The following is a 20,938-nucleotide window of genomic DNA, read 5'->3' on the forward strand; positions in this document are numbered from 1 at the left end:
TCGTTTCGCGGAATTATCGCTCCGGTTCCTCATCCGCTGTGAGGTTCTCAATCCATTGGTCATTGACAACTTCGAGAAGCTGCTCGAACAAAACCCCCAATCTCGATTCATGAGTATTTACCACTGGTACATAACGCTGGAGGTAAGCCCTTCTTTTGTAGACACCAATCGTGCTAACTTCTTAGACTCTTACAGTTCCTCTGTTACTTTTGATCTGTCCATGAAGCAGGAGGTTCATGGAATACCAGACTTTCTTCGTGCGGAGGTCATACCTCCATTATTTGCAAGCAAATACGGGCACGCCAGCGAGGAGAGAAGCTTTTTCACAGACGGGTCAAAAATGGATGACTCCACTGGTTTCGGTGTTTTTAACGTTTTTCATAGCGCCTACTTTAAGCTTAAAGAGCCTTGTTTCGTGTATACTGCTGAGCTAGCAGCTATACACTATTCACTCGAGCAAATCGCATCCCTACCTCCTGACCACTTTTTTTTTCATCTTCACCGACAGTCTAAGTTCCTTGGAGGCTGTTCGGTCAATGAAACCGGTGAAGCATTCAGCGTATCTTCTTAACGGGATACGGAAAGCTTTGAATGCTTTATCAAAACGGACTTACACAATCATCATGGCTTGGGTCCCTTCTCATTGCGCGATCCCGGGAAATGAGAAAGCGCTATGGAAGGTGATATTTACGATCGGAAAATCACCTTCGATGAATTTTTCACATTAGTTCGTCAGGAAACCTTGAACAGCTGGCAACAGAAATGGACAAATGGGAGTTGGGTAGATGGCTGTATTCAATTCGCCCGCAGGTGTCGAAGCGTCCATGGTTCAAAAAATTGAATATGGGACGAGACTTCATTCGAACCATGTGTCGTCTAATGTCCAATCACTACACTTTGAATGCACATATTTTCAGAGTGGGGCTCTTGGAAGGAAATCTCTGTGTTTGCGGCGAGGATTATCAGGACATCGATCATATCATGTAGGCGTGCGAGGAGCATCGTGGCCCCAGATCTGCGCTAACTGAATATCTCCGGGTCCGAGGAAAACAACCAAAGCCTATTAGGGAAGTGTTGTCGGGCCTTGATTTCGAGTACATGTCCCTGGTCCACCAATTTTTGAAAGTTGCTGATGTAAGACTGTAACCTTAGTCTGCCCTTCCTCTTCTCTATTGTTCCCCATTACGAATGTCTTTCTCTTGTTGTCCATTTCAATGCCTGTCGTTAATCCCTTCCGTAAGTCTTCCTCTCGTTGTTGTCTCCCAAAAAAAAGTTTTTTTATCCCGTTACAGATGCGAAACATCGCGAAGAATGTCAACTTTGTGAGCATCAGCATCGTAATTACTTAAGCACCCTAAAATCCTTTCCTTTCCTAATGTATAATTGTATTCCCTAACCTCGACCAAACCGCGAGTCATTCGGTTCCCCAAAACTAACACTATGTATAAGAATCAAGAAAAGTATTGTAAAACTTGATGTCGGCTCCGTAACGCTTCACGGCAAATGAGCCTTTCAAATAAACGATTAAAAAAAAAATGAAAGTTCAGTTAATTGAAAGCTGCTGAACTACATTCGAGTTTATTTTAGTTTCTGTCCTTCGTTCAATCATTTTTATTCACTTCCAGTCGATTTGGTTGATGTTAGTTTAATAAAACTGGCTTGACATCCGAACGAGATCGAGGAACTCTTTTTTTTGCAGTTCCGGGTAGATGTTCTATTGGTATTGCGCTTTGCCATAGTTGAGACAAGTGCGAACTTCCAAAGTTTGCAGTAGCCATCGGAAAGTAAGTACAGAGTTAGATCATGTCCCTGCTATCGCTTATTAGAGTGAATCCAGACCCAAAGATGCCTACCGACTAACTGATAATCCTTGTGGAGATGCAGAGGTAAACACGGTCTTCAAATAGCAAAAACTAATTACTAATGTTCCTTCCCTCTTTCTAACTGACTACAAGGACGTGGCAGGCGTCGTTATTGACCATTTGAACATTTGAGTCACTGAAACTTGCACGCTAAGAAGAATTTTCGACTAAATGATTTGTTAGAGCAAACGATTTTTTCGGCCAAATAACCAGTTCGGCCGTATGTCGCTTTCAGCCAAATAACATTTTTGGCCAAACCATTTTCAATCTATGAACCGTTTCAGCCCAACTATCAATGTGGTCAAGTTAAATACGGCAAGATGGCTTTCGGCTTAACGTGTTTTTCGAGCAGGTGGCATTCGAACAGATGGCTTACTGTTTTTTAAAAGGGTTATTTGACCGAAAATCATTCAGCAAACATCTATTTAGCCAAAGGTCACAAGCTCGAAAGTTGTTTGGTCGAACAAACCAATAGTCCGAAACTTACCTGGCCAAAAATGACATTTGGCCAATTGACAACTAGTCATTTGGCCGAATAGGTCATGTTGCCAAAAATTCCATTTGGCCGAAGAACCATTTGGTCAAACGGATCGACATTTTTGGTCATATTACCCCTTTATCAAATATAATCCGTGTAACACGTTCGGCCAAATGTCCCTTTTTGTCAAAAGACTATTTCAGCCAAACGGATTTCTCGGCTACATGACCTATTTGGTCAAACGACTTTTTAGGTTATAAAAAGGTTATACATTACAGAGAAAGATCGACGCTTCGGTTTCCTTTGTTCTGCTGTCCGAAACATGTTGGGTACAGAACTGTCAAATCGTATGGATTCTTTCCTATCTATCCCCAGCAAAAGATGTTCCTAACAGCGACAATTTTTCTCAGTAGTATGTAACTTCTATTGGGCAATCAGTTTTATCGGCCCTATTACCAGCATGGCCGTATGTCCATTTCGCCAAATGTCATTTCCAGCAAAACAGTTTTCCTAATAGCTGTAACAGCCAAATCTTTTTTATAAAAGTTATAACCTAATTACCAAATGATGACAATGGATCGGATATATGACTTTCGGTTTATTATGTTATTCGGTCAAGTGGTATTCAGCCAAATGATTTCTGGCCAAACAATTCTTCGAGTTTTTTTTAACAATTCCTTCAAAATTTCCAATTTTTTTGGTTGATATTCCAAGCAGTTTTCAATGAACACTCCTTGGATATTCTAAACCATTTCGCTGAAATTCAAAGAATTCTTTATTGAAATCCACATTTCGAAAATTTTTCTGCATAATTCTCCTAAGAATTTTCCGTAAAATTTCCGAACAACTTCGTTTGGGAATTTCTAAAAACTTTACTTGCAACTTTTAAATACAAGTTCGTAAAAACTTCAAAGGATTTCTCGATGAAAATCCTAAAAAAGTTTCAAAATGATTATTTTTGGAGAACTTACAGGAGCTTGCTGGGAAGTTCATTTGATTTTTCGAGTAAAAATAACCCGAAAAAATCAAGAAAAAGAATCAAACGCAATTTTTATTTGCTCAATCGATTCTTTAACTTTCAACTTTCCCAAAGAACCCATATTTTTTGACGCCTCTAAGTATTTAAAAAAATTAAACAAAAAATCAAAAAAGTGCTGTTTTTCAAGATTGGTCTAACATTTGCCGACTTTGAACAAACATCGGGTGAGTTTTTCAGGCCGAGAAAATGCGAGAAAGGCAGTGTCACAGGTTTTTGGTATTGTATGTGGCAAACACTATCACTCGTTTCTTGGTGCTTGAATTGTTCTAGAATTGAGTAAACCAGCAAAAATCAGCATGCGAGAACCGATTTTCGACCGAACAGGTTCCTAACATGAATATAAACACATGCTTACCCGACTAGGTAAGTAAGTTAATGTTGGCTTCTGCCTCCATCATCGCTCACCGCACTGCCTCCAATTTGATGAATTAATTATTCATAGTTAATACCTCCGGCTTCGATGACCGGCATCTGTTTTGACGGCGGCGTGGCGTGCGGTTCCGCACCACAATGACTATTGAAAACGAAAACAAAGACATTTCTGCGGTCAAGAGGTGGATCATAAAATCCGCACTGCACTGTAGATTGTAGATCAGTGTTGCAAATTTTATGACCGTAGAATTTGGCTATTGTGACGTGATGTTAATAAATAACTAACGGAAAAATCACTGGAACACCCGAAATTATGTTTGAATAGTCGTTGTGGGTTTGACGAATATTTTTTAACATTTAAATTTATACGAGAAAGGCACCATCACCGTCAGGTAGATTAATCTGGATTTTGTTTCTTAATACGCTTGGTTCTTTTTTTTTTGCACGGGGATGCGTGCGAATGCTATCATACATAATTAGCATAAAATAATAGTTTTTGTTTCGGATACTATATTCACGGCACTACTTTTAATTGATTTGATAAGAATATCCTGAATATCCTGACTTGTCATAAGACAAGTTAGTACTATCCCATTGAATTTCACCAAATGATTGTAACTTAAGTACATCGATCTCAACAGTGAGGCCGTCTTCAGTGTCTCATAGTACACTCGATTATATAGTACTCGCCTGAAGACGGCTTTACTGATGAGGTTGAAATACGTATCTGTAAAGTTATTATCAAGTGGTGGACTTAAATTTGTAATTTATTAGTGTTAACGAAAAGTTGTAACTAGAACTATTTTTCGGGTCAAGAATGCGATAGTACTAACTCGTCTTTTGACAAGTGAGCTGATTTGTTCCGTTTTTTCGTTCCAATGATGTAATCGTGCGTGGTGTCACCAAACACCTTTCATGGAGAAGATTTGTTCTAAAGCAGCTTTGTTCAAAATGGTTTCAATGTTTACTAATCGAATTTCGGAGTGAGTTTTTAAATTATCAGTTCTGTGCTAATTCTCAATACACGTTTCTGAGTATTCAATCATTTGCGCAAATAACTAGGAAGAAGAGCTCAATATATCAGCATACGTGAAGTGCACCATACAACATTATGGAAAGTTGATGAATAATATAATTTTTTATCTTTTTTTTGGGAATTTAAGCTTAGGACTGACGCTTACTGTAGTACCTATCTTCGACACAGTCACTAAAATCAATGATGGTAATGCCATTTCGCCAAATTTCAAACGAGATATAGCTAATCAAATCTGAGTATATAATAGTAAAATTTATTTATTTATTTGTTTAATCCATCTGACATCAAGTAGTCTTAATGAATATTTTAAATGATTATTACATAGATATGTGCCGAATTGTAACCGCTTTCTATAATTTTTTGTTGGTTCTCTATTTCAAATGGACTAGTCCAAGTAGTTCGCCATCAATCAATGAGGATTATTGATAGCCAAAAACACTTGATTATGATTCATTACTGACAAAAATAACCGACAATAGTATTATCTATGACATTCAATTTCGACGAAATTGTTTGCGAGCTCGTTCCATTCTTGACTATTTGAATTTTTGAAATATCATTTACTGAATCAGAAAGTTTATTCCATACCGGAATAAAAGGAATTATACTAATTTTGCCACTGCCAAAACGCAAATTAAATTACGGGTATCTCAGTTGAATGATTCATATGACAATTTTATTTTTCATTTACCTATATAATGCTATATTGACGAAACTTTGAATTTACGCCGGTCATCTCTTAAAGTTTATAATCTCCAAGCATGACAAAAGATGCAAGATGGCAACCTAATCTTCTGCGCCCAGGTGGCTCACGAGAATTCGAGTTGTAATGATAGGACGACCCTCGCCGTTATATTCAAATGTGTAGCGCCGAAATCCACTTACCGGAACGCGTGTCTACCGGCGGCATTGACATTGGCTGCTGGCTATGATGTGAGAAATGATTCAAAGGAAGTAGATTTGTTGAATCATTCGAAGTGGCTTGATGCATCAATTATTATCATTAGTCAACAGCGGCGGCGACAAAAACATCATAGATCGGATTCAAAAAATTCCAAAATATGGTTCTTAGTTCCACAATTAATTCGATATCACGTGCTATTTATACTCTGGGTAAATTTCGCTCATCTACTGAAATTTTGAAAAAAATATCACAAAATTTGTCAACTTATTGTAAAACTCAAGAGTAATTTCAATTTCAAATTTTCTCTCTCATCCCAGCAGCATAGATAAAAAATATTTAAAAAAATTCCAACAATGTTCCTAGGTGTAATGCAGCAAAAGTAGCCCCAGTTCCTTAAATTAGAACACGATCTGTATTCTAACCCGGTTGACTTCGAAAATAAACAGAACTAAAACGAATAAAATAAACAAACAGCCGAGTGATGCCCTACGGCCTACGGGAGAAGCCGGTATCGGTTGAAGTTGCTCACCATGCGGCATGTCATTAGGCATTCACATACGGCGGGAATTAGCACCGTGCACGATAGATGGCCGATAAACTGTAATCAACGGAATGCATAGATTGAAATGGTGACTATTATAGTGTAGCGTGGAAGTCCTACACCCATAATTAGGTGTAAAAACTGATTAGCAGCCAGTTGTGTAATAAAGTTGACTACAATAATAATCGTAGAATTGTATAATTTCAGGAAGAAATGCTTTGTGTTTCAGTGGTTCTTGATTTGCCGAGATTCGCTAGCGGTGTAGTCGGATTTTGATAAATACCAGCAACACTGGTGATAAAACTTATGAAGAAGTGCAGATTTTAATGGGTGTCAGTATTGAACCTAAATTTGCCATCTGCTGTGCTATGCGACCGTTTCTATTTGAATTCAAAAGTCAAATTATGTTTTTATTTTCCGATATTCTTCATGGCTGAAAAAGACAATTTGCATCACTTGTTCATCATGGGTTAAATCTCATTGGCATGCGGTTTCCACAGAACGAAATTTAAGACAAAATCCCAAAAGCTTCTGAAACTTTGTAAAATCTAAACGCAAAGAGTGTGGAGTGCGGACAGCCGTCAACAGTACATTTGGATCAACAACGGGCCAACATCTCGTCGGATAAGTGTGAACTTTTCGCTTTCTTCTTCAGCACGATGTTTGTGTCGAACTCAGGCGGTATGAATAGTAGCTTTGGAAATGATAGGCTAGAATTTTTGCGTACAAAATTCTCGCTTAAATTTTGAAGAGGACCTAAGTAACATTTTTTTCATAAATTAATTTGAATATTGCAATCAACAGACCAATTGATTGCAGTACTCATTTAATTATTGAAAAAAAATGTTACCTTGGTCCTTTTGAAAAGTTAAGCGAGAATTAATCTAGAAAACAAATCGGTTCTTAAAAATTATATCTCTTTTTTTCACAGTTTACATATTATATACACAGATAATCAAGATTTGAAATTCTCATACAAAATGTACGAAAAACCATTTCAACAAAGAGATTGTTTTTGGTTCTTGAGTCTATTCTTGAGTGAAGGGCAGTCATACAAATGCCAACTTTGATTTATATATATAGGGTAACGGAAGGTAATGTTAGGCCTGGATGCAACGTTGGCTCATCATGCAAATTAATCAATAATTCAACAATAATACATCGTTTTGTAGAGAGATATTTATCAATGCTTCTTTGAAAAAGTGTATCAAGCCGACTTTATTTATAATACGCAAGATTCATGCATTCATTGATAAACGCAATAAATTTGCGTGAAAATTTGCTTGGACTCGGTTTGTTAGCACCCACTTAAGTAAGCAGGCAGTGCAAGAGATTTTTTTGCCCAATAAAGTCACACTATTTTAGCATTCATGTTAAATTCACTATTTTCATTGGTATAGTGACACAATTGACCAAAATTTTTGAACAATTTTAGAACACTCGTTGCCAAAATTCGGCTGACGATTTTCACTTGAAGCAGCACATTATAATTGGCTACCTTACGGCATACAAACGATTTACAGTGAATAATGCACCAACATTTCATGGGCCGAAAAAGCATCCAACACCAGACCCGAGATTACGAAAATTGGCCGAACATAAAGTCCATTTCGCACAAAACTTTTGATGGAATAAATAATAGATTTTGAACTATTATTGCTGTTCTTGAATACTTAGCGTAATAACCAAAAGTAAGAAAGCCGTTTGGCGGCATAATTTCGGTAAGATCTTCAATATATGAATATTTACATCGATAAATGTGTTCAACCACAGCATAATGGGCTAAGGTTTGAGCCTTATACCCTAGATGATAAAAAGTTGAAAATTCAATGCAAATTGTACGAAAAAAACATTTCATCAAGAAGATTGAGTTTTAATTTTCAAAGGATTCCAGTATTATCATAAAAATTTTCCTCGTAAATTAAAGAAGAATAAGAATATAAATTAGTAAAAATGGGGCTGTATATTCTTGAGTGATGCGTGGTCATACAAATTCCAACTTTATTTTTATATTATAGAAGAAGATTTCCAAACGACATTGAATTTTTCTTTACAAAATATTGTAATATTATTGATTACTTAGGGCAGTAATCACTGCTATAATAAATGCAGGTGCGTACTCATCAATGGTTAACGTTAGACTGCTTTATTGAAATCTTTTTTTCGTTCCAATTCAATTCACTAAGAAAGAATAATGCAACGCCACGCGTGTTGTGTTTTATGCAGCCCGGTGGGATCCCTATCACACAATAGGTTTGTTTTACAGCCAACATTGCGGGACCATATCCCACTCAGGGGTGCCAATTACAAGATACAATTTTTATAAGTCTGTATCAGTCTCAGCAAAATGTCTGCATTTTTTGTATGGAGTTTAAAAGGTACAAAAATTAGAAAACTATTTAAAAATCATGCACTTTTGACTACGTAGAATATTGAGAAATCATTAATCAAAAAGTCGGTGTAAGACTTAGTCGAGTCAAGTACGAGATACTCAGGACCGGATTTAGCCGGAAGGGGGCCCCGGGGCCGACGGTATGTGGGGGCCCCAAAATGTACAAAAAAGGTTGGTTTTGGTACATAAGAATTGTGGGGGCCCGGGGCCACGGCCCCCCGCTCCCCCCCATAAATCCGGCCCTGGAGATACTGAAGACAAGTAAGATTGCTGTTGAGGTCGAAATACGTTTTTTGGTATTTACTGTAAAGTTACAATCAAGTGGTGGAATTAAATGGGATAATACCACTAATACTATCTCGTCTTATGCCAAGTGAAGATATTCCACAACAAAGCTCTGAATAATGTTATTATCTATATGTATGTTGTTACATAAGCATAAATTGATAATATTTACGCAATTTCCTAACTGAAAAAACATTGGGAAGTCCAAAAGTGTTCGGTTCGGAAGAGAGGCACAGAAGGAATAAATCCGTTTGGAAAGCCAAAGAACGGAATTGACAACTTTTGGGTTTACAAACGGAGAACCTTTGGTCTTTCAAACTTTTTTGGGCTTCCGAACGGAACTCTTTTTGCGCTTTTGAACAGAATTCTTTTGGCTTCCGAACGGAATCTTTTTAGGCTTCGGAATCCCAAAAGGATATCCCTTGTACAGAAACAGAAAAAAAAATCCATTCAGAAGCCCAGATGGCTCCTGAAGAATTTTGTTCAGAAATTCCTTCCAGAATCCCAAATAATTTCGTTCGGAAACCCAGAGAAAGGCCTTGTTTTTGGGTTTACGCACCGATATTTTTCGGTTTTCTGAACGGAGCTCTTTTTGGCTTTCGGATTCCTTTTGCGCTTGCTAGGAAATCCCATAAGTATTCTAATCAGAATCTCTTGTCCAGAAGCAGAAAAAGATTCCGTTCAGAAGCCCAGAACGCTCCAATCGGAAGTCCAAAAGTATTTCTTTCGAAAGTCCAAAAGGATTCCGTTCGGAAGACCAAAAGTATTCCGTTCAGAATCCCATCAGAATTCCGTTTGGAAGTCCAGAAGGATTTCTTTCGCAAGCCCAAAGCAATTTCTTTCAGAAAATCGGAGGGATTCCGTTAGTAAACTCAAAAGGATTACGTTCGGAAGTTCACATAATTCTGTACGAAAATGCGTACGAACGGATATCTTTTAGGCATACTAATGAAATTCTTCAGGGCTTTTAAACTGAATCATTTTGGGCTTCAGAATGGATTGATGTGGACTTCTTTAAGGAATCTTTTTAGGTTTCCGAAAGGAATCAAAGAATCTTTCTGTTTGAATTCTGTTTGGAGCCCAAAAGGGATCCCGTTCAGAGGCCTAAAATGATGACGTTTGGAATCCTTATAGAATTCTGGACGAAATCCGCATAACGATTTTGCTTGAAAACCCAAAATGGTTTGATTGGAAAGCCCAACAGGATTCTGTTTGGCACTCCAAAGTTTTTAAAAACTGAATGTCTTTAAAAGTCTGTAACTTCAACGAAAAGTCTGTATAACGTCAGTAATCTGTATGATGTCTGTATGCAAGACCAAATGTCTGTATAAATACTTGGGATCCCTGAATACTGACAGTTCTGTATCCTAATGAAAATTAAATGTGATGTTAGTAAACAAAACACATACTATCATGAATTTTATACTGAGATGTTGGCTAGAAAAACCGGAATTTCAGCTAAAATCTCCGGGAATATTAGCATTAGCATTAGCATTGAGCAATTCGAAGGTTATAACTTTGGTAGGTTATATATTATATAGGTTAAATATTTGGTAGAACGTGAAACACAGAAAGAACTAAGATAGAAATACAAAGTAGGAAAGGGACGAGCCTGGAATTGAACACACGACCTCCTGCTTATAAGGCAGATGCGGTAGCCACTAGACCTCCGAGCTCGTCATTCAGTTAAAATCTCCGAGAACATCTGCGAAAATTCCTACATAAATTCATCAGGTGCCTAGGGTGTGGTGGGGTTTGACTGTGAGCTCTGTTAAACTTCTATGAAAAGCTGCATGTATCCGCATGTAGGCTCCACCAAAGCGACCGTGTGCCACTCAAAGCGCACAAGCCCAAGTCCTGGTGTTAGGTGGAACGCTAAACAGACCTGACGCAACGGCCCTCCGACCCAGGAGGTTTGCGTAGGTTTGCCCAATGAGCCAGAATGTCGGACAGTAATCCGGTGAAAATGGTTCTCGACAACGATCCGACGGGAACAAGAAGGCGAGGTGCACAGCGGGCAAGGTAGATCGATCGGGTGGAGGGCGATTTTCGGAGTCTCTGCAGACTGCGTGGTTAGCAACGTGCAGCCATGGACCGAACTGAATAGGCCAGACCAAATGCACAGACCACTCCGGCCTTAGTCTAATATAAATAAACAAATGTTTACAGAAATCCAACTGCTCTGAGAACTTTCGCAGAACTTTTTTTGATTTTTGAGTATTTTTAAAGAAATTCTTGTGGTCATCGTGGAATTTAGGAAGAAATCTCTGCAAAAACTTTTCCTGCAATACGTTAGAAATGTCCTCCTTGAATTCCTGTGGAAATCGTTTTGGAAATTTCTGCACACATTCAGCGGTTAATTGACTTTTCCGTAAAAAAATGTATCTCGATTTTTTGTATCAGTCGATTCTTTGGTTTATTCAATAGGCTGGTTGAAAAAATCGATTTTACTCCACAGCGGTCATCTGTTTCTTGATGATGTTCTGAGTGTCTTCTGAAAATTTGAGCCCATTAGGATTAAAACTGATTTAGCACAAGCCGTTTCAAGTTTCCATGCATCTCCATCTTCCATCTTATTTTTTCACGCATGCTGCGACGCAGCAAAGCTGAAACAATAAAAATGACAGTTGTGCGTTGCTTCCGTATCGAATGGTGTGCCCTTGAAAACGCGAGTACTTTGAAAGTTGGATTCCGTGAGGGGCTAAGGGCTAAGTGATGCCCTCAAAGAAGTTTAACGATCAAAAGTGATATTGATAATGCTCTCGTATCTTTGACAAATTTAATTGTCGAAGCCAAAGGCATTGGCGAAATTATTTGGCGAAATTATTTGGCGAAATTTGCAAAATGAAATAAAAAAAAGTTTCGCTATTCTGAGAAATACCAACTTTGAGAATAATGTCTCGGAGTTGGATCCCGGTTCGAAACCCTTTTGGAAATTAACGAAAATTCTTAAAAAAAAACTCAAAAGCCAATTCCAGCGCTTAAAGAGAGCGCTTATCTAGTAACTAAAATATCTTTTTCTTTACCCTTTTTGGTTAATTTATTTATCAAATGTTTTCAATTGGCATACTTCCCAGATAAATGGAAAAACGCCAAAGTTGTTCCTATTTTGAAGCCGAACAAAAATCCAGCTGAGACTTCTAGTTATAGCCTAATCAGTTTGCTTTCTTCAATAAGCAAACTGTTTGAAAAGATTATTTTAAATAGAATGATGGTTCATATCAATGACAATTCTATTTTTGCTGATGAGCAATTTGATTTTCGCCATGGGCATTCAACCACTTAATATCAGTTATTAAGAGTTACCAAATTAATTCGACTCAACAAATCTGAAGGATATTCCACTGGAGTTGCTCTTCTTGATATAGAGAAAGCATTTGACAGTGTTGAAGGTTTGATTGTAAAATTGATGAATTTTAATATTTCCTCTGTATGTCATTAAACTGATCCAAAATTATTTATCAGATCGCTCACTGCACGTAAACTATCAGAATTCTAAATCTGATAGATTACCTGTAAGAGCTGGTGTTCCCCAAGGCAGCATACTGGGGCTCATTTTGTATAACATTTTTACTTCTGACTTCCCTGATTTACCACAAGGGTGTCAAAAATCATTGTTTGCAGATGACACGGGCCTTTCAGCCAAAGGGCTAAGCCTTCGTGTCATTTGTAGTAGATTGCAAAAAAGTTTGGATATTTTCTCCACTTACTTGCAAAAATGGAAAATTTCCCCGAATGCTTCCAAAACTCAGCTTATAATTCTCCCACATCTGCTAGATCAAATCAATCATCAATCAAATTTTAATAATCACATTGAAGCCAAATGTAACAAATATTTTTTTGTCTTTATTATCGAGACTTTCAGCCCGAGGCTGGCTCGTCTCGTATGTAACAAATATATTAAGTGTCTATATCCACTTATAAACAGAAAATCAAAACTTTGTCTTAAGAATAAACTTTTGATTTACAAACAAATTTTTTGACCAGCCATGTTGTATGCTGTGCCAATATGGACTAGTTGCTGCAATACCAGGAAGAGGATTCAAAATAAAATTTTGAAAATGATTCTGAAGTTGCCTCCGTGGTATAGTACCAATGAACTTCATAGAATTTCTAATATTGAGACATTGCAACAAATGTCCAACAAAATAATTTCCAATTTTAGACAAAAATCGTTGCAATCTTCTATTGCAATGATTAACTCCTTGTACCCTTAGTATAAATTAGGTTAAGTTTAGTTTAAGTTGAAAACATTGTAATTCCTACATGGTTTAATTCAACCAGAGGAAATATCCTAACTGCCAGAGGCAATTGAAATGTATTAATAATAACTAAAAGCGTAACATAGCAAATAAGGATGATAGTGTTAAGAAAACACGGAACACTTAGTCTAAGAGATGAATGAATGTATTAGATAATTAGCAAATAAAATTAGTCGAAAAAAAATCCATCTCTTTATGTAGGTTTTCTTATAACCTGCGCTTAATGAGGAAGCGTTATTATCAGTATAATGAAAAAATAAATTGCCCCATACTAATTTGCATGCAAACTTGAAACGGCTTGTGCTAAATCAGTTTTAATCCATATGAGCTCAAATTTTCAGAGGACGCTCAGAACATGATAAAGAGTCAAATGACCGCTGTGGAGCAAAATCAATTTTTTGAACGACCCTATTATTTAAGGTCATCTGCCCCGAAGAACACATATTTTTTAAAGTCTCTAGCTCCTTCCAAAATTGAAAACAAAAACCGATAAAGAGCTGCACGTGTAAACCGGCCTGAAAAGTTCACACGATGTTCGCTCAAAATCGGGCAAATGTTAGGCCAATCTTGAAAAACAGCACTTTAAGTATCTTGGCTGTGCATATGCACAGCATATGTTTCGAAAATGGACAAATTGATATGAAATTTGCGAAAAAGAATCCACGTGTCTTGGAGGGACTCGAACCCTCAACCTCCTACTCTCTAGATAGGCGTGATAACCCCTACACAACAAGACCACTTAAAGGTCACGTTTGCGGAAAAGCCATCAGAATCCGAGTACCAACCTCCACCGCGGTTAGCTCTCTTTTTTGCTAATTGAATATCTTTCGGATGCTTGATTTGTCCAATCTCCACATGTGCTTTACTATTGTATACCCACAGCCAAGCGAGTGCACATTGTTTATTAAACGAGAGGATCGCACTCCATGCCCCCCCAGGAACTGTCTGGGCGGGACGGTATAGAATGCGAATTCAATCGCACTCTGCTGTGCCAAAGGCTTGCTTGGCTAAAGCATTTGATGAGTTTGATTGCCTTAACGTAAGCGGTCGCGTGTACTCAGACGACTAATGACGGTGAAAGACCGACACTTGATTACAATTAATTGCGTATTATTCGGCAACTCGGCCGTACGAAAACTATTTTTGTTAAATATCTTGGCTGTGCATATGCACAGCATATGTTTCGAAAATGGACAAATTGATATGAAATTTGCGAAAAAGAATCCACGTGTCTTGGAGGGACTCGAACCCTCAACCTCCTACTCTCTAGATAGGCGTGATAACCCCTACACAACAAGACCACTTAAAGGTCACGTTTGCGGAAAAGCCATCAGAATCCGAGTACCAACCTCCACCGCGGTTAGCTCTCTTTTTTGCTAATTGAATATCTTTCGGATGCTTGATTTGTCCAATCTCCACATGTGCTTTACTATTGTATACCCACAGCCAAGCGAGTGCACATTGTTTATTAAACGAGAGGATCGCACTCCATGCCCCCAGGAACTGTCTGGGCGGGACGGTATAGAATGCGAATTCAATCGCACTCTGCTGTGCCAAAGGCTTGCTTGGCTAAAGCATTTGATGAGTTTGATTGCCTTAACGTAAGCGGTCGCGTGTACTCAGACGACTAATGACGGTGAAAGACCGACACTTGATTACAATTAATTGCATATTATTCGGCAACTCGGCCGTACGAAAACTATTTTTGTTAAATATCTTGGCTGTGCATATGCACAGCATATGTTTCGAAAATGGACAAATTGATATGAAATTTGCGAAAAAGAATCCACGTGTCTTGGAGGGACTCGAACCCTCAACCTCCTACTCTCTAGATAGGCGTGATAACCCCTACACAATAAGACCACTTAAATGTCACGTTTGCGGAAAAGCCATCACAATCCGAGTACCAACCTCCACCGCGGTTAGCTATTTTTTTTAATTGAATATCTTTCGGATGCTTGATTTGTCCAATCTCCACATGTGCTTTACTATTGTATACCCACAGCCAAGCGAGTGCACATTGTTTATTAAACGAGAGGATCGCACTCCATTCCCCAGGAACTGTCTGGGCGGGACGGTATAGAATGCGAATTCAATCGCACTCTGCTGTGCCAAAGGCTTGCTTGGCTAAAGCATTTGATGAGTTTGATTGCCTTAACGTAAGCGGTCGCGTGTACTCAGACGACTAATGACGGTGAAAGACCGACACTTGATTACAATTAATTGCGTATTATTCGGCAACTCGGCCGTACGAAAACTATTTTTTTGTTAAATATCTTGGCTGTGCATATGCACAGCATATGTTTCGAAAATGGACAAATTGATATGAAATTTGCGAAAAAGAATCCACGTGTCTTGGAGGGACTCGAACCCTCAACCTCCTACTCTCTAGATAGGCGTGATAACCCCTACACAACAAGACCACTTAAAGGTCACGTTTGCGGAAAAGTGGGTATACAATAGTAAAGCACATGTGGAGATTGGACAAATCAAGCATCCGAAAGATATTCAATTAGCAAAAAAGAGAGCTAACCGCGGTGGAGGTTGGTACTCGGATTCTGATGGCTTTTCCGCAAACGTGACCTTTAAGTGGTCTTGTTGTGTAGGGGTTATCACGCCTATCTAGAGAGTAGGAGGTTGAGGGTTCGAGTCCCTCCAAGACACGTGGATTCTTTACGCAAATTTCATATCAATTTGTCCATTTTCGAAACATATGCTGTGCATATGCACAGCCAAGATATTTAACAAAAAAATAGTTTTCGTACGGCCGAGTTGCCGAATAATACGCAATTAATAGCACTTTAAGATTTTTTATTTTAAATTTAAAAAATACTCAGAGGAGTAAAAAAAATATGGGTTCTTTGGGAAAGTTGACCTTAAAAAAAATAAAGAATCAATTGAGCGAATAAAAATTTTCGACGGGAAAGGTCAATTCTTGTTGATAAACGTCCGGGAATTCTTGTAGAATTTCTGTGGTCAGCGCCCCAAAAATTTCCGTGGAAACTCCTCCAAAATATTTCTTTCTAATTTTTCGGATTTTAAATGCTACAGAAATCCTCTTTGGAATGTAGACATTTTTTCAATAAATTCCTCATAGAAACCTTTTGAGAATTCCTTAGGAACAACTTCAACCTAATTTGGAATATACATTCTCTACAATAGATACTCCTAGAGCGGTGTTGCAGCTAAACGAGCTGCAGAATTGGCCTGATGAAGGATCAAAACCGACAAGCGGTAAAAAGGTGTGAGAACAGAGAGCGAGTATAATGCGAGATGTGAATCAAGATTTTTTTATGTACAGGTTATCCGACTTGTCAATATCCCCAACTCAGCCATCTTGGATTTTTGTATGGAATTTATGCTCGTTTGTTTACGTTTTGCACTGAAAATGTATGTTTCCCCCCCGCGCTGGTTATTCCCATCTACTGACGAAGTCGGATAACCTATACATAAAAAATCTTGATGTGAATGAAGAATATTAACTGTCCCAATGTAGCTGTCCCAATGTTTCAAAGTGTCATTTTCACCATCCTTATTTTTTAAGATGACATTTTGAAGTGATCCTCATATTTTACACACTAGAGATGGGAAAACGAATCACTTTGCTGAACGGATCAGATCTGGATCATTCAGTCTAATGATCCGGATCTTCTAAAAGTACATTTGTTTGAGAAACTGCATGTATCATGTATCTATATTAGGGTGGCTCAAAAAACACTTTTTCAAATTTTGTGATGGGCCGGCCTCTTATTCGGTTCTATTTGATGCCCTGATGCTCTGGACAAAATTTCAGCCAAATCCGCCAACGTTTGGGCGGTGCTAAACTCGTTGGAAGTTTATATAGAAAAATGTATGCAGAAACATCCAAAAACAGTGATTTGCAGTTGGAAGGCACAATTTATGATCAAGAACAATGATACTCATTCAGATCTTGTATAATTAAATACTGAATGTTATGCTGAAAACCGCGAGAAGATTAGAGTTTATTAGGCAAAGATATTAGCATTTTACTGGAGTATTGTAGGGGTGAATTTAGTTCTTTTCAAAGGTACAAGAAACGAAATTTGCTAAAACCCCACTTTAGAGAAATGCTAATAACTTAGCCGGGCAAACTCTAATCTTCTCGCGGTTTTCTGCATAAAATTCTGTATTAAATTCTTCAAGATCTGAATGAGTATCATAGTTGTTCATCGTAAGTTGTGCCGTCCAACTGTAATCCACTATTTTTGGATGTTTCTGCATACATTTTCCCATATTAACTTCCAACGAGTTTAGCACCGCCCAAACGTCAACCGATTTGGCTAAAATTTTGTCCAGAGCATCAGGGCATCAAATAGAACCGAATAAGAAGGCGGCCCATAAAAAAAAATGATAAAAGTTTTTCCCATACCAATTTGAGCCAAGCCAAGTGCGAAAGCTGTAAACAGTACCTACTCCATAATTGCTCTTCATAATGCGTGCGGTAATTCAACCCCCTCTAATAATTATAGGATTCTAGCTTGAATAATAATAATAATAATGTAGTTTCTCAAACAAACGAAATAATTTTCATACATTCCTGAAAAAAAAATCCTGTTTTTTTTTCAGAATACTTATTTTTGGACGAGGATTCAGAATCTGGCCAAAAATTTTGCATATGCAGTTTCTCAAACAAACGATTCATATATAGAATAAACTTTTCATTTTATCATTTTCTTATAAATGTTCTGATAATTTACTGATCCGATGAACCGGGTCTCCCAAAGAGAGAGCTATGAATCATTCACTAACATCAAAGATCCGGATCATTTTAATGGCTCCGTCTCCAGTACACACGGCCAAACACGTTGGACCAACATTGACTGTGTCCTTAAGAAAACGCTTCGGTTACGGCTTTGTTTCGGCGTGTGCGAAGCTGTTTGAGCGACCGTTGGATCAGTTTGATCTAGGTTTGAGCTAACGTAGGCGGGACTACTGTTTGCCAAACGTGCTTGTAGCGAAGCTTCACAAATTCCCATACTTTTTGGATGGTGCGACTTGGTATGCGGTACGCTCATCTTCAAGACATTCCTGTTTCAACCGAAAAGGAACGCCGTAATTGTAAAGGATTGAACAAGGGTAAGTGGAGATATAGGGAGCGGGACCATTTGGGCAGCACCCCCTATTCCCGTCCACAACATTAATAACTCGACCGCGTTCCAACCAAATGGCTTGATTGTTTCTACATCACTAGATATCGATAGGAACTAACCATGTACTAAAAAACAAGTAATTCAGTTGTAATGCGCTCGAGTAATGAACGTTGCAGACGGGAATAGGGGCTACTGCCCAAATGGTTCTCTGCCCTAAATCGTAGATCAGCATATATTGTATATTCTCTTCCAAACCAACCACAGTTTGCACAAATCTTTTTTACCAAATTAAGAAATCTGTAATCAGAGATGGGGAATCTGGTCCCCGATCAGAAATTCTTCAGCAAGTTTATCGAAAATTTTCTCAAGAGCGTTTTATTTGGGATTTTTTGCTTTGCCAACATTGCCTTTTCATCCGTAAATCTGAATGAGAAATACAATAAATGCTGAATAAACACTATTTGCAATAACAAATATTATATTTATTGCCATAATCTGACAAAGTAACGTTTTTAGAAAAATACATATTCATCACTTTTTCAGATAACGATAGTTTATTATATCGCTGCTTTGGGCTTTACTCTTCGATTGTTGAAGGGTGTTGGGATTAAATATAAAAAAAGAACCTTTAATTATATATGGTCATCGGAATTGTATAGATAAATGTTTTTTAAAAGAAATGATTTTTTCAAATGTATCATTGTCCCTTCAAATCGTTATTTTTGACTGCCATGCTGCTATAAACGTGCTCAAAGCGAATAATTCATGAAGGCATTTTATTTATTTGTAGTTTTTAATAAAGCTTGCTATTGCTATTCTCCTTTTTCAATATCTATTTCCAAATAGCTTTCCTGTGCACTAAACCAATACTCATCATATCAAACATAATCAATTTCTTCAATTACTGCAAAAGAAACGGATAACATTAAGGGGGTCGACCCGATTTGTGGTCATCAAGACGTATATACCTGAGCACCTTTGTTTTGCTACGAATCTGCTGAATATCCACTTTGGAAAGTAGCACTATCGCACGTTTCAGTGTTTTGCTTCCACCTTGTAATGAATTCTTTATTTCAAATGTCTGTAAACTTGTTTTTCGGCGGTACACAACAATTGGTGCTTGCGTTCAGGCATGTCTTAATACGATGCCCAAACATTGGAAAGACTTTTTCCTACCTCAATTTACTGTGCGTGACATCAGTTTTCGATGCAATAATTGCTGCCTAATGCATGTCATCAAATACATGGCACTAAACAGTTTTTCGGGAACACATGCATCCGTTAAATGTGGATTTCATACAACATTCACTTCAAACCCTCCCTCAATTGCGTTCTCCAAAATATTTGCTCTTCACATCACGAGTTCGTTCATAATTCACCAAACATGTCACCACGCACTCATTAATCGTTTCGCTTGGCACTATGTTATTCAAAGGCACTAATCAACAATAAAGGAATATTTACCAACGACATCCAGGAAGGAATCCCATTTTCTCTGGAAAAACGAACTGGAATTGACACTACCGGGAAGCCCGATGGTCACATTGGCCACGGGATCGAACATGGTCGGAAACACTTGTAGGCGCAAAAGATTTTAACAAATGCGACCACAAACCCCCCAACTTTGTGCACTTTTCCCAAAATCCACCACTAAATCACTGCGATTCAAATCTGTGCCGAACACTGGCCGGGATCAGGAGAACCTTTCTCGCGCACACTCTGGAGATCAGATCAGGAAAGCGTTATTAGTCGCCGGTTGGCCGAGAGCAACTGAAATTGTGCTGCGATCGGTGGTTTGGGTTCTATACCCCGGTCCAAAGTGTGGTGCCAGCCGCAAACACGCGCACACGGTAGATTGATGGATCGTGTGGATTTTTTTCCCTTGTCGAGATGGAAGTAATTCGCAACTACGATGACGTCGACGCGTGATGACGGCGACGAGTTCGCCGAGGTGGTTAAGGAGTGAGCTATTTGACTGTCCAGTCCAGGTCAACCCAGCATCGCGCAAGTAAATAACGGACAACAACAAGTGAACTCGGCTCAACAATTGGCCGGGTTGCCGCGCGGTGGTCAGTACCGGTAGAACTAGGCTGAGAGTAGTCAGGTACTTGCATACGCCATGTGCAAAGTTATTCAAACACGAATATGCGATGTTTTCGGCCGGTTGAGTTGTTTTCATGACAAGGGTTGAGGTGACGGTTTTTGTTGCTAATAAAATAAGTGACGAATGTGGTATTGGTGACAGTTTAGTTTCTCGAAAACATCCATTAGTTGAGCAAAGCACTTGTACTAGAAAGAAATTGTTAAACAATTCCATGTACATAGTATGCGTTAGACTGGTTCACAATTTGTTTTAAATATGAACATGATGGTTGCGAATCCTATTCTTTACACGCGAAGCTTATAACTACAGGCTACCGAAACTATTGGTGAAAAAGAAATTTGGAAACAAAAAATATTTAATGATGATTGCCGATTTTATTCCAATTATACGACTACTTTTTGTTGTTTTGTGTTATGACATGACACGATATCCATCAAGGCAAATTTCGTTTATAACAACTCAGCAACTCACATCGCACTTATAATTTATTTCCAATCATTTTTCTCTCTTACTTCTCACCCCACACTTCACAATTATCAGATTGATCATCCT

The 20,938-nt window shown here is 38.2% G+C and overlaps 1 protein-coding gene across 1 annotated transcript in view; it reads right to left on the reverse strand.

Annotated features, from left to right (window-relative positions):
• Window positions 1-20,150, reverse strand: part of LOC134220433 (fatty acid hydroxylase domain-containing protein 2-like) — a 41,961-nt gene extending 21,811 nt beyond the window's left edge. The window contains exon 1 of the mRNA XM_062699492.1: window positions 19,747-20,150. Coding sequence (XP_062555476.1) covers window positions 19,747-19,846 — 100 coding nt within the window. The 5' untranslated portion in view covers window positions 19,847-20,150. The remainder of the gene's footprint in view (window positions 1-19,746) is intronic.
• Between the last annotated feature and the right edge of the window lie 788 nt (window positions 20,151-20,938).

This window comes from Armigeres subalbatus, chromosome 3 (genome assembly GCF_024139115.2).
Source record: "Armigeres subalbatus isolate Guangzhou_Male chromosome 3, GZ_Asu_2, whole genome shotgun sequence".
NCBI classification, from domain to species: domain Eukaryota; kingdom Metazoa; phylum Arthropoda; class Insecta; order Diptera; family Culicidae; genus Armigeres; species Armigeres subalbatus.